This window comes from Miscanthus floridulus, chromosome 3 (genome assembly GCF_019320115.1).
Source record: "Miscanthus floridulus cultivar M001 chromosome 3, ASM1932011v1, whole genome shotgun sequence".
Classification (NCBI taxonomy): Eukaryota; Viridiplantae; Streptophyta; class Magnoliopsida; order Poales; family Poaceae; genus Miscanthus; species Miscanthus floridulus.
Genome location: NC_089582.1, coordinates 34,831,333 through 34,844,522, shown reverse-complemented (window position 1 = coordinate 34,844,522; position 13,190 = coordinate 34,831,333). Strand labels below are relative to the sequence as shown.

The 13,190-nt window shown below is 53.4% G+C and overlaps 2 protein-coding genes across 3 annotated transcripts; one reads left to right on the top strand and one right to left on the bottom strand.

Annotated features, from left to right (window-relative positions):
• The first annotated feature begins 350 nt into the window (after window positions 1-350).
• Window positions 351-4,199, top strand: LOC136545432 (cadmium/zinc-transporting ATPase HMA3-like). 2 transcript variants are annotated; one of them, XM_066537452.1, is made up of 6 exons: window positions 351-843; window positions 994-1,608; window positions 1,685-1,822; window positions 1,942-2,269; window positions 2,398-2,603; window positions 2,695-4,199. In XM_066537452.1, the coding sequence occupies exons 1-6, from the start codon at window positions 564-566 to the stop codon at window positions 3,996-3,998; spliced, it is 2,871 nt and encodes a 956-aa protein (XP_066393549.1). In that variant the 5' UTR covers window positions 351-563; the 3' UTR covers window positions 3,999-4,199. The 2 variants fall into 2 exon arrangements, with proteins under 2 accessions (XP_066393549.1, XP_066393550.1); XM_066537453.1 differs by having other exon boundaries at window positions 717-843; window positions 999-1,608; window positions 2,695-4,198.
• Window positions 4,200-5,680: 1,481 nt separating this feature from the next.
• On the bottom strand, window positions 5,681-8,240 carry LOC136545431 (zinc transporter 8-like). Its single transcript, XM_066537451.1, has 3 exons — window positions 7,462-8,240; window positions 6,970-7,119; window positions 5,681-6,112 (listed from the first exon to the last, which is right to left on the bottom strand). The coding sequence occupies exons 1-3, from the start codon at window positions 8,170-8,172 to the stop codon at window positions 5,807-5,809; spliced, it is 1,167 nt and encodes a 388-aa protein (XP_066393548.1). The 5' UTR covers window positions 8,173-8,240; the 3' UTR covers window positions 5,681-5,806.
• Window positions 8,241-13,190: the final 4,950 nt, after the last annotated feature.

Genomic DNA, 13,190 nt, shown 5'->3' with positions numbered 1-13,190 from the left:
ATCCTGTAGATTTGGCCAAAGTCTAGTAGCTCCTCGGTAGTTTGACACAAAGCCTACCTGACCAAGTCTGCAGGACCGCGACCTGCTCCTTGGTCTTCTCACTCCAACCGCTCGACTGTGGTGGACTGCAGCGTTGTAGCAGCGGAGCCGTTGATCTGATTATTATGCGATAATGTCAACCTTTGGAGCTGGATTTCTTTCAATTGCTGTTGGTTAAATAAATCAGATTTCATATAATTTGATTGAAAAAAACTTGACTGTAGCATACGCCCCGAGCATTCGCATTATGGCAGAGGATTCATCACCGGTCCGAGAAAACCCCCGAATTGATTGATTACGAGCAAAGAGAGAGGCAGCATCGGAAGACAAGGAAATCAGTCGGGTCACCAGAGAAGCGCAGCGCTCAAAATAGGAATTGAAGGGGGAGACCTGAAAACTCGGGACCCGGCCACGCCATGGATAAAGGAGCAGCCGGTGGCTAAATTTTTGGCTGGCCCCGCGGGCGCACGTCGTTTAGCGTTTCCGCTCGCCCGCCTTGGTCCTTGCCCCTGGGGCCCTCCGAGATGCCGGGACCGGCCGTGGAGGCAGCGGCCAAGGGCGGCGGTCACCACCACCACCACGACGGCGGTCACCACCACGAGGGCCACGGCTGCGGCCGGAAGGCGGCCGGCAAGTGGGAGAAGACGTACCTGGATGTCCTGGGCATCTGCTGCACCGCCGAGGTGGCGCTCGTCGAGCGTCTCCTGTCGCCCATCCACGGCGTGAGGGCGGTCACCGTCGTCGTCCCGTCCCGGACCGTCATCGTCGACCACGACACCGCCGCCGTCTCCCAGTTCCACATTGGTAACCAAAAAAAAAAAATCCCTCGTCTCAATCGATCGCCTGCCTACATTGTCGTCTCTCGTCTCTCTCTTGCACATTCTACGCGAAATGCGAATTCTTGCACGATGGATCGGAGTTAGTCAATCTCTGTTTGCACATTTTCCGGATCAGTGAAGGTTCTGAACAAGGCGGGTCTCGAGGCCTCCGTTCGAGCCTACGGCAGCAGCGCCGGCGCAGCCGGCCGTTGGCCCAGCCCGTTCATCATCGCCTGCGGCGTCCTTCTCGCCGCGTCGCTGTTCGCGCCGCTGCTCCCTCCGCTGCGGTGGCTGGCGGTGGCTGCCGCCTGCGTAGGGTCCCAGCCCATGCTGCTGCGGGCGTTCGCCGCGGCGGGCAAGCTGACCCTGGACATCAACATCCTGATGCTCATCGCGGTGGCGGGCGCCGTGGCGCTCGGGAGCTACACGGAGGCGGGCGCCATCGTGTTCCTCTTCACCGTCGCCGAGTGGCTGGAGACGCTGGCGTGCACCAAGGCCAGCGCCGGGATGATGTCCCTCATGTCCACGGTGCCCAAGACCGTCGTGCTCGCCGAGACGGGGCAGGTCGTCGGCATGGGCGACGTCGCGGTCGGCACGGTCGTCGCGGTCCGGGCCGGCGACGTCGTCCCCGTGGACGGCGTGGTCGTCGACGGGCATAGCGAGCTCGACGAGAGCAGCCTCACCGGCGAGTCCTTCCCCGTGCCCAAGCAGCCGCAGTCCGAGGTCTGGGCCGGCACCATCAACCTAGACGGTAACGATAACAACAGCCTTCGATCTGGTTTTTCTTTTCGTGCTTCAACAACAATGTCCATGAGGTGATGTCGCAGGTTACATCTCCGTGAGGACGACGGCGCTGGCGGAGAACTCGACGGTGGCGAAGATGGAGAGGCTGGTGGAGGAGGCGCAGAACAGCCGGTCGAGGACGCAGCGGCTCATCGACTCGTGCGCCAAGCACTACACCCCTGGTACGCCCGCACGGTCACCACCTCCGGAAAACGACCGCCCGTCTCAAAAAGGCGTGCTAGCGTAGAATTGGCATAGCAGTTCAGCAGAAGCAGTGTTGCTGTTCTTTTTGCGTGTGCAGCCGTGGTGGTCCTCGCGGCAGCGGTGGTCGTCGTGCCGGCGCTGCTGGGAGCCCGCGACCTGGAGCACTGGTTCCGGCTGTCCCTAGTGCTGCTGGTGAGCGCGTGCCCGTGCGCGCTGGTGCTGTCCACGCCCGTCGCCACCTTCTGCGCGCTCCTGCGGGCGGCGCGGATGGGGCTCCTCATCAAGGGCGGCAACGTGCTTGAGTCGCTCGGCGAGGTCAGGGTCGCCGCTTTCGACAAGACCGGGACCATCACCAGAGGAGAGTTCAGCATCAAGGAGTTCCAAGTGGTTGGGGACAAGGTTGAAATGAGCCAGCTGCTCTACTGGTATATACTAGCATACTGTTAGATTTACTCTCCCAGTAGATTAAACTGCTGTCAGTGCACTGTTTCAGTAAATTAAACTGTTACTAATGAAGCTCTCCTGGTTCTGGGGGATTTTACTCTTCTTGCAGGGTATCTAGCATTGAGAGCAAATCAAGCCATCCAATGGCTGCTGCACTTGTGGATTATGCTCAGTCCAAATCTATACAGCCGAAGCCGGAGGACGTCACTGAAACCTCTATCTATCATGGCGAGGGCATCTATGGGGAGATCAATGGGAGACAAATCTACATCGGAAACGAAAGGATCATGGCAAGATCCTCCTGCCATCAACATGGTAAGGACTTGACTAATGAAGTAAATTTCAGAAATATTGAGCTTTGTTCACACATTCTTGGCATGACGAAATAAACTTCATCACATATAAGCTGCCCACCACCACCAAGAAGGAGATGGTCTGACGAAAGGTGTGTCCATCGGTCTCGTGATCTGCGACGGCGACCTCGTGGGGAAGTTCTCGCTCTCCGACACCTGCAGAACCGGGGCGGCCGAGGCGATCCTGCAGCTGAGATCAATGGGGATCAAGTCAGTGATGCTCACCGGGGACAGCGCCGGAGCGGCGAAGCACGCGCAGGAGCAGCTCGGAGGCGTCCTGGAGGAGCTCCACGCGGGGCTCCTCCCGGAGGACAAGGTCCGGCTCATCCGAGAGCTGCAGACGAGGCACGGGGCGACGCTGATGGTGGGCGACGGCATGAACGACGCGCCGGCGCTGGCCGCGGCGGACGTGGGCATCTCCATGGGCCTGTCCGGGTCGGCCGCGGCCATCGAGACGAGCCACGCCACGCTCATGTCCGGCGACATCCTCAGGGTGCCGAAGGCTGTGAGGCTCGGGCGGCGCACACGGCGGATCATTGCCGTGAACGTGGCCTCCTCCATCGGCGCCAAGGCCGCCGTCCTGGCGCTCGCCGTCGCGTGGCGGCCCGTGCTGTGGGTGGCCGTGCTCGCCGACGTCGGCACCTGCCTGCTCGTCGTGCTCCACAGCATGCTGCTGCTGAGGGAGGCCGGCCGCGCGCGCCGGAGGTGCGGCGGCGGGGCGTCCAAGGCGTGCTACGGGACGGCGCACAAGGCGTGCTGCGGGACAGCGGCGCACAAGTCGCCCAAGGCGTGCTGCGGGACGCCATCGCCCAAGGCGCCCAAGGCGTGCTGCGGGACGGCGGCGTGCAAGACGCCCAAGGCGTGCTGCTCGACGCCGACCAAGTCTCCCAAGGCGTGCTACGCGATGCCGACCAAGTCTCCCAAGGCGTGCTGCGGGACGATGAAGCCGGTGGCGACGAGGCCGCAGCAGGCCGCAGGAGGCGATCACAAGCACGGTAAAGACGGCCACGGTTGCTGCCACAAGCAGAGCACGCTGCCCGAGGACGCCGTGGTGATCGCCATACCGGGACCGGGGCGGGCCGTGGAGCACCGGAAGGACGCGGCCGGTCACGAGAAGGCGGACGGGCACGCCGCCGCCGGGGGATGCTGCAGCGGCCACGGTGCTTCCCCCGCCACCGCGGCGGCCGCGTGCTGCGCGGCAGCGCACGGCGAAGACGAGGTGTGCATCGTCATCAGCGCGAGGTCACCCTGCTGCAGCACGGCCAGGAGTCGGTCTGGTTCTCCCAAGGACGCCATTTGCTGCCACGGCTCCGGTGGTAAAGACGGCGGCGGCGCCATCTCAACCCTCGTGTGCTGACTGCTGACTGACCTACCATTAGTGGAATACGATCGATCGCCTGGTATATCGAAAATTACTCCTCTATCCTATGACCACCTGTACAGGAGTTGTTGTTACTATTACGAGTCCTACTGTACTTCGTAGAGTGCTCTTGTAACCTAACCCCTGACATCGGTTGGGAAGAGCTTAATTTACGAGGCAGTGACGTGGCTGGTCCATTGTCAGCCTTCTTGTTGTTTTTTTTGCATCACCGTCGTCAGCTTGTGCATTGCGTGTCCTCTGAAATGAAATGCCAGGGTGAAACGAAGCACCCGTTGAATTTTCACCTCCGCTGGGCACTCTGTAATGGACCACCATAAGGCGCGACCGGTCGCTTGTTTTAGGAACTTGGTAGCTGATTGAATTGCACTGTGGTGATGGTGATGGATTCACCAGCTCAGCAAGAGGCATTTCGGCCGGCGTCGGCGGCATCTGTTCTGTGGACTGTGGTGATGGCGACGAATTCGGTTGCTGGTTAAAGTCACAAGTCCTCCGTCAAAGTCAAGGGAATATAGCAGTTCATACAGATACAGGCACAATACAGCATATATATTTATGTATCTGAAAGTCGTTATTCCACTTCGATCTCTTCCTTTCAAAAACTGCCATTTTTATTTCTTCGACGAAGTTGAGCCTTGCGTGCCAAAGTCGTCAAAGAAGTGGGGCGCCATGCGCGTGAGCCCACTGAACCGTGAAGCACCACAGGCAACCACAGTGATCTAACAAAAACAGGTTCCTTCTCTCCTAGGGTGTCGACATTCTTTGACGAGATTCAGATTCCAAAGGTTGACACCACGGCGACTTTGATACCTATAAAGTGATATTTACATCTTCCCATTAATTATTATCTAAAAAAAGTTATATTTACATCGTGCGAGTAATAGAATCAGGGGGGGTAACATATTATTACATTGGCATTGACCATGTAATGAAATATCAATTTAGACTCTTGGGTACACGCCTCCTATGCGGTGTTTATTTTGCCTACAAGGACATGTGTTCCATGTCATCCAACAGTTGACTCCCTCTGTCCCAAAATAAGCACCCATTTCGTTTATCGAAAAGTCAAACTTTTCTAAGTTTTACCAAATATAAAAATATTAATATTTTATGATGTTTAATAAACATCATTAAATTAGTTGTCAAATATTCTTAAATAACATATATAAAATATTAATATTTTATTTTATATATACTTTGTTAAATTTAAAAGAAGTTTGGCTTCTCGATAAGCGAGACGCGCATATTCATTTTAGACATTACAGTACATTATTTTGGTGTACTCTTTGTCAAAGTTTTGGTGTACTCCTTGTCAAAGAAGTCAGGCGCCATGTGCACCGTCGGTAACAAACAAGGGTGGCGACAGTGTGTCGACATTCGGCCTGTTCGCTGGTTGGTTTCTGAGCTGGTTTGGGCTGGCTGGTGCTGGTTTGTTGTGAGAGGAAAACACTGTTGGCTGGCTGGTTTGGGCTGGCTGAAACCAACAAGCGAACAGGCTGATTGCTGCTTCAAGAAAATCTTGGCAACCAACCCGGCTGAGAAGAAGCGTATGCATCCAGACTGCGATCGGTTCAGGAAAGAGAGAGAGCAGGCCACAGTTGCTGTCTTCGTTTCTCAATAATGCCGTGCCTCTCCAAACAGTTGCAGCAACTAAAAAAAAATAAAATATTGGAAGAGAATGGCAGAAACACTATATATTCCTTGTCTTTTTTTCCCCTGTTCTCCAATTAATTAATTACTCTAAACAACTCCTCTCTGACGATAGAACAAAATTCGATAGAGACTAATCAGGCCCATTTGGCTAGCATGGACATGAGGCCGGCGCCGACGAGCATGGAGACGTTGATGCCGAGCTGCAGCTTCCCCCTGCTCTGCACCTTGGGGTTCATGAAGTCCTCGGCGAGGAGGTCGACGAGCGCCATGTAGATGAGGATCCCCACCGCCACCGAGTTGAGGATCCCCTCCACGATCAGCGCCTTGGGGCTGTCCTCGTTGTACACGGACGAGATCCCGATGCCGACCAGGATGCCCACCGGCGTCGTCAGGCAGAAGAAGAGGACCATGGTCACGATCGACCGCAGTTTGAACTTGGCCTGCGTAGAAACCAACAGTTTAATTAGTTATACTTGGAACAAATACTCAAAGGGCATATTGTCGTTGGTCGTTGCATGCACGTGGGGGGCATATTTTCTTAAGGGCGAATTTTCTATCTCCGTGTACCAATATAATATGTTCTTCTCCGAAATGCTCGAAGCAAAAGAAAAAAAAAAGGATAGAAACCATAGTTTTTTTAAGCTAAAGTGCAGAGTACTGCACTCACGGCTGCTTGGCTACATTTGTAGATTCACGGATAAAAGATCCTAGTTTTCAGAACGGGAATCCAAGCAAGTGGAGCTCCTAACTTTGTGCACCGCATGTCTCGGAACCACCCGAAGTGCAGTGCTTTGGTACTTTGTTCTCACAAAAGGTAGCGGCGGCAGGGGCTCACGGTTAAGGATATCAAATCATGCTTAGCTTTAGTGCAATCCATATATTCATCTATCACCTCTCCTTTCTTACCCAACACAAATCATGGCAGCAGATCAGACAGATTTTCAAAGTGATAAAGTGCTATATTCTTTTCATCAACCATATAAAAAACTAACCCGTACGGACCGTTGCATATATATGTACATTTTCTTTCTCCTTTTAGGTTTTAATAACACAAGTGTCATTTGGAAAAAAAATATCAAATGTAGGGTATTATATGAAGATGGACGCTAAGGTGTGGGGAGAGGTAGGGGCTCTTTTGCTTCATGGACCGAAAAAGTTATTTGGCCATGCAAGCCTTCTAGGCGTCCAATTTCGGATGCCTGTGGCCGGCGTTGTTGTCGTGTGACACCACGTCACAAATAAACAAAACCCAAAACCTAAGCAGACGCGGTATGATATGATGATGATGATTAAGTACCTGAACGATGCAGCCGCCAAGACCCATGCCCTCGAACATTTGGTGGAAGCTCAAGGCGACCACCAGAGGCTTAATGGTGCTCGGGTCTTCGGACGCGCCAAGGGAGATGCCGATGATCACTGAGTGAACCACAATGCCAAGCTCAAGAACCTACAAAATCAATCGACATTGTTGGTCAAAAAAGTTTCAATTTCCATGTCGTTGTGTTTTCTTTGCAGTTAATATTTACCCAATTTTTATATCAAAACTAAATTCTAGCCGTATTATTAATCACTAATGTACCGTGGGCCATATTTTAGAGAAATTACATATATACTCCTACAAGGTATGCATTCCTTCTAAGTTTTGATCTATTTCAGTATTGATGAACTCCTCTAGTGTTTCATCAAAATGAACTCCTCTAGTGTTCAGTCAGTGATGATAAATAAATGCATGGTTAAATACAGCTGTTACGCAACTCACGATTAACCCGATGAAAAAGTAACTAATTACCTGCGCGATGACCCGGTGGCGCAGCGCGTGCTCCTTGTCGCCCTCGGCGCTGCCGACGGCGGCGACGAGCGCCGAGGAGCCGTGCGCGTGGCCGTGCGTCGCGTGCGTGTGCATGTGCACATGCCCGTCGTGGTCGTGGTCGTGGTCGACGTGCGGCGCCGCCGACGCCACGGCCGCCTGCTGCTTCTCCTCGTCCCCAACGGCGGCGCCGCTCACGGCCTCGGCGCCGGCGCCGGCGCTGTTCTTGAAGTGGACGCGGGTGAAGTAGCCCGTGGCGACGGTGTCGACGACGAGCGTGCCGATGGCGCCGACCATGGCCCCGAACCCCGCGAACGGGAAGCTCTTCCACGGCCCGCCAGAGAGGCACTCAGAGGTGAGCTTGTCGAACGCGTCGGGGAGGATGTGGATGAACCCGGTGGCGAGGATGACCCCCGCCGCGAACGCCTTGACGAGGAAGAAGACGTCCCCGTCGGCACGCAGCGCCGGCACGCGGCGGCCCAGCACGGGCAGGCAGCAGCCCAGCGCGCCGCACACCAGGATGGAGAAGAACGCCGCGATCTTGAGCGCCTTGGCGCGCGCGCGGTCGCCGCCCTGCGACGCCGCGCCGTCGGCACCGCACCCGCCGTCGTCGTCGGCGCGCGCGGCGGACGCGAGGAGGAGCAGCGGCACGGCGGCCAAGGCGAAGACGTGCACGGCGCGTGACGACCTCATGGCCGGCAGTGGAGCGTACCTACAGGTGGTGCGTCGACGACGCGAGGCGGAGGAGGAGGAGGTACAAGGGAGGAGAGCTCGCAGTCGCAGCCAGCTACGTGGCTGGTCTCATATAGGGGGCGGAGGAGGCGGCGGGGCGTCGTGGTTTCAGCTCGTAGATTCAATTAGCGCTTTAATCGCGTTATTTAATTAAGAAACGACTGTGACACGATGACGACAGGCATGAGAAATAACAGTGCGAAGTACGAGGTTTCCTGGAGATCTTCTGGTTGTTGGGAGGAAATTACCGGCAAATGACGACACTTTTTTATATAGAGATAGAAGGGCGGTGGTGACATGTATAGCCTCTGCCGTGCAGGCTGCAGCAGCGGATGAACACCTGACATCTAGGCACTGACACGTAGGGCCTGTTTTGTTCTGATCTTGGCAAAGGTGCTTGGGCCAGGCAGCTCCCACACCGTCGATTTTCAGCGTCTGGTGGCCAGATTGACCTGCCTTGACGAGCACCCCCAGCGAACCAAACTCACTTATCGTATCTTTATAAAAAAAAAATGTCATAGGGCAATGGGGCAGACGAAGCGTCATACACTTGAACACAAAAACTGAGATGACAATCTAGACCGGCCCCAATTGTTGCATTCATTGGTGGACCTACGCTAGAATGGAGCCCGAGAAAATCTTTAGGCGCCGATGAGCTTGTGTTTTGACGTTTTTGATAGAGCATACTGCAAAAAAGAAGACCCCAGGATGTGATGGGCTACAACCTAGGCGGACAGTCATGGTCGCTAGGCCTTAGGTCTAGAATTTTTTTTAATTTTAATATTTTTTAAAAACTAATTTTAAATCTAACACGGTCGGTTTTTTTAAAAAAACTAACACTTTTGGCCACGTCTATTGCCCTGACGCGGCCAAATGCCTGTGCCGCGCCATGCATGGTGGCGCGGCACAGGACTGACGTGGCGGTAACCGGGTCCGCTGACCGCTGATGGGGCAGCCTGCCGCGCCACCGATCTTGACGCGGCAGTACCGCGCCACGGAGCATGGCGCGGCTGCGCCAAATAAAACGAGGCCGCTCGCCCGCCCTCTGCCCTGCCCGCCCGCCGCCAGCCGCCTCTGCCCCGCCGCCGCGCAACTCCCGCGGCCGCCTGCCCACGCCGCGCCCAGCCACTCCTGCCGCGCAGCGCCCGCGCCGGCCAGTCCCGCCGCGCAAGGCCCGCGCCGGTCGCGCCACGAATGCCGGCGCGTCAAGGCCGTCAGCTCCTAAGGTACCTCCCTCTCGATTTCATGTTATTTTGATTTTTATTATTTTAGGATAATTACTGATTGAGGATAATTAGTGATTTATGATAGTTAGTAATTTAGGATAGTTAGGGTTTTATGATTGTTATTGATTTATGATAGTTTGTCAAATTTAGGATACTTACTGATTTAGGATAGTTAGGTTAGTGAATTTGTTTGTGATTTACGTTGGTAGTTTTTAGATTCGAGGTTGTGTGTTCTAGTATAGTTAGGAATTTGGGTTTAGGGATTGATTAGGTATTTATTAATTAGTTCATAGTTAGTTATTTAGTTAGGGATTTTGGGTATACCTACTAGTTTACAAACGTCGATACTTACTAGTGCGTGATACGTCGATTTTGATGACTTCATGAAGTTTTGTCAAATGCTTATATTCCTAGTGAAGTTGTTTATGTTACAAGTGCGTGATATGTTTGTTAATGTTACTTTGAATATATACATGTGCTTTCATATTGTGTTCGTATTGCATAACAAGTAGTTCAAATTTTACAATGCTACATAATGTTAATTTAAATTTTGTTAATTTGAATACTCTAACGCTTTTTTATCAATTTGTAATAGGATGGCCCCATCCACGCAGCACCCGTTGTACCCCATTTTTTAGGTGGAGTACGACAACCAGCATCGAGCACATATCTTGAGTGACAACGACGCAGAGGTGGCCTTGCCTCCTTTGAGGCTCCGCACGCAAACCAGGGCGCACCAGTGGAACGAGAGTTACGCGCGCGTACATACGGCGTGCCGGCTTCCTCGAGCTTGTTTGTGTTGTCAACCATGGTCTTTCGCCCCTTGACCCAGCACTACTTACTGCAGCTGTAGACAGGTGCAAGTGCATTCTTTATACGTAAACTTTCTTGTAACAAATGTGAGACAAGTAATAGTCGTTCTATTCTTATATCAGGTGGAGGCCTAAGACCCACACGTTCCACCTATCTTATGGCGAGATGACCTTGACCTTGTAGGATGCGAAGGCTATTTTTAGCCTTCGGTTGGGGGGACTTCCAGTGATAGGGATAGTTGACAACGATCACTAGAGGGAGTTGGTGGCTCAGTTTACTGGCTTTCTTCCACCGGATGACGAGGCTTCCAAGAAAAATAAGTGAGAAATTGAAGTTTATTTAATACTTGCATTGCTTTCCTGCAGCCATCGGGTCTTATTTTGTTTGGTAAATTTCAGGAAAACTTCCGGTGTTTCGTCGTCCTGGATCACGGAGCGCTTTGATTACTTAGACCCAGAGGCTGAGGAGGCTCAGATTGACAGGTTCGCTCGAGTTTGGCTCTGGCACTTTCTTGGTGCTTTCCTCTTCTCAGACGCCTTGGGCAACACCATCAGCTGGATCTTCCTTGACATACTACGCCAGCCATGGAAGAACATAGCGGCGTATAGCTAGGGCAGCGTAGTCCTAGCATGGACGTATCGACAGCTATGCGTTGCCTGTCATCGCACCTCAGTGTATGCAAACCTTAGGGGTTGCTCGTACCTACTCTAGGTTTGGTGTTGGGAACGATGGCCCGTTGGAAGGCCACTTAGTACTGGTTTACCGGTAAGTACTTTGGTTCATTATATTCTTCGTTATGGTTACATATGATGAGTTTATTAATGGCTAATTCATTATCGTGCTCAATGCAGCAATGGAACGGGCAGGATACACTCCCTACAGCTCTGTTTATCTTGATGGAATCAGAGTTAGTTAGAGGGAATACGAGGCGCAAGTACAGGGAGTACACGGACGGTCTCGATGTCCTGACACAGCACCAGGTTACGCTCTCTTTACTATCATACCTATGTCTTGTTCGATCTACACTATATCACAACCTAACTCAATTACGAAATTTCAGGTGCATTGGTGTCCTTGGGATGCTCCGGAGCTCTAGTACTATCTCAGTCCTATCACTAGGGACGAGTCAGACGAGTATCGCTGTAACGTCCCTCTTATTTTCTTCCACGTGGTCGAGATTCACTTGCCTATCAGGGTCTGCAGACAGTTTGGAAGAATGACAGGCTGCCCACCACCGTTTTACTCCACCAACCAAGAATTGCACGAGTGAGTTATCAATTAATAACAGAGCTACAATTCAGAGGTGTGTGTGGTATAACTAACATTGTTTTGTTGCAGGTATGACCGCAGGAAGAGGTACAAGACCAAGGATTGGCGCGTGACACACAACATGCACATCCACTTGTGGGAGACCAGGGAACGGCAGCCAGTCCATGCGGGTCCTCCACACGACCAGCACACCTTCAATGAGTACCTGCGCTGGCTTCACAGGTCTACGAGGACACATATCAAGCCCCCGTACACTGAGAAAGCGATTGACGAGTGTAACACCCCGATGTTATGCCTGCATTTAGGCACTGCAAATCACGCATATCATGCATCATCAAGCATCCAAATCCTACATGCCTAATCATGTGAATAACAATTGAAACATTGCTTTGAAACATCTGAAACATGCGTGAAACCTGAATGTTGCATACACCTGTTTAAGAGTTGTTTTGCCCTGATTTTGCTTGCTAGGTTAGTAAAACATGTTTGGCTACTATTGTAAATCATCTAGCAATGTTTAGTTCAATTTTTGGAGCAAGGTTTGTATTCAAATTAATTCAAAATTTGGCTTCAAAAATAAATTCCCCAAAATTAGGGTTTTGAGCTAAAACGTGGACTTTGATCTTATAATTCAAAATCTAGAAAGAATTTGGCTGTGGTCATAAAAGCAAAGTTGTAGAGAATTAAATTCTAGTCAACTTTCATTTTTGGTACATTTTCAAAAGATATCATTTCCTTGCTCAAAATAATATTTGAAAGATGGCATTTAAAAATTCCTTGAAATTATATTTGGAAAAGGATTTTTCTCCTTCGCGGGCCGCCGCCTCACTTCTGGCCCACGACCGAAGTCGGCCCAGCCAGCATCCCACGCGCATTGCCTCGCCTCGGCCCAGCCCAGTGCCGCGCTGGCCTACCTCCGCGCGCCTGCTCGCTGTCGCGCCGCGCCGCGCGCCCGACCACGGCAGAGCTCGCCCGCTGCGTGGCGGCCATGCGCCGTCGACGTCGCCGCGCATCGCAGCCGGCCTACGCACGCGCCCACGCGCCCGCCTACACCTACTGGTGCCGGTGCGCTCACTCACTCCCGCCCGCGCTGCCTTCCCTCTCCGCCAGAGCCGAGCGCCCCCAAGCTCTGCCTCTCGCCGCGCCGCGCACCCGCCGACGCAATTCACCGCGGCTTCCCCACCTCGGCCGGCAATCACGCGCCCGCAACTCCGCCTCGCCCTCCTTCAAGCTGTGCTCGCATTTGGGCCACCTTCCGAGCTCAGGTAGAGCCGCCTCAGCCTCGCCACCGACGGCCATGGCGCCGCCGTGCTCGGCCGCCATGGAAGTCGCCTTCCTCCTCTTCTCCAGCCCTGCCTAGCTACCCTACCGCACTCGCCGTCTTCTCGCGCATCACGTGCGCTCACCAGCTCGCCCTGCCATGGCCGGGGATGGCCGCCGGCCTCGTGGCCGAGCCACGCCGCCGCACCAACGCAAGCGCCGGCAAGGCTTCTGCCTTAGCCAGCCAGGCCGAGCCAGGCCGTGGGCCGACGCCCGCCGGGCCGTCTTCCCCTCCCTTGCGCTCGGGCCGCGTAGGCCGAAAACGGCCGTGGGCCAGCTGATTTCCAGCGGGCTGGCCCAGTAGCGTTTAAAGAAATTGTTTTCAAATTATTCTTTATTATTTGAAATTAG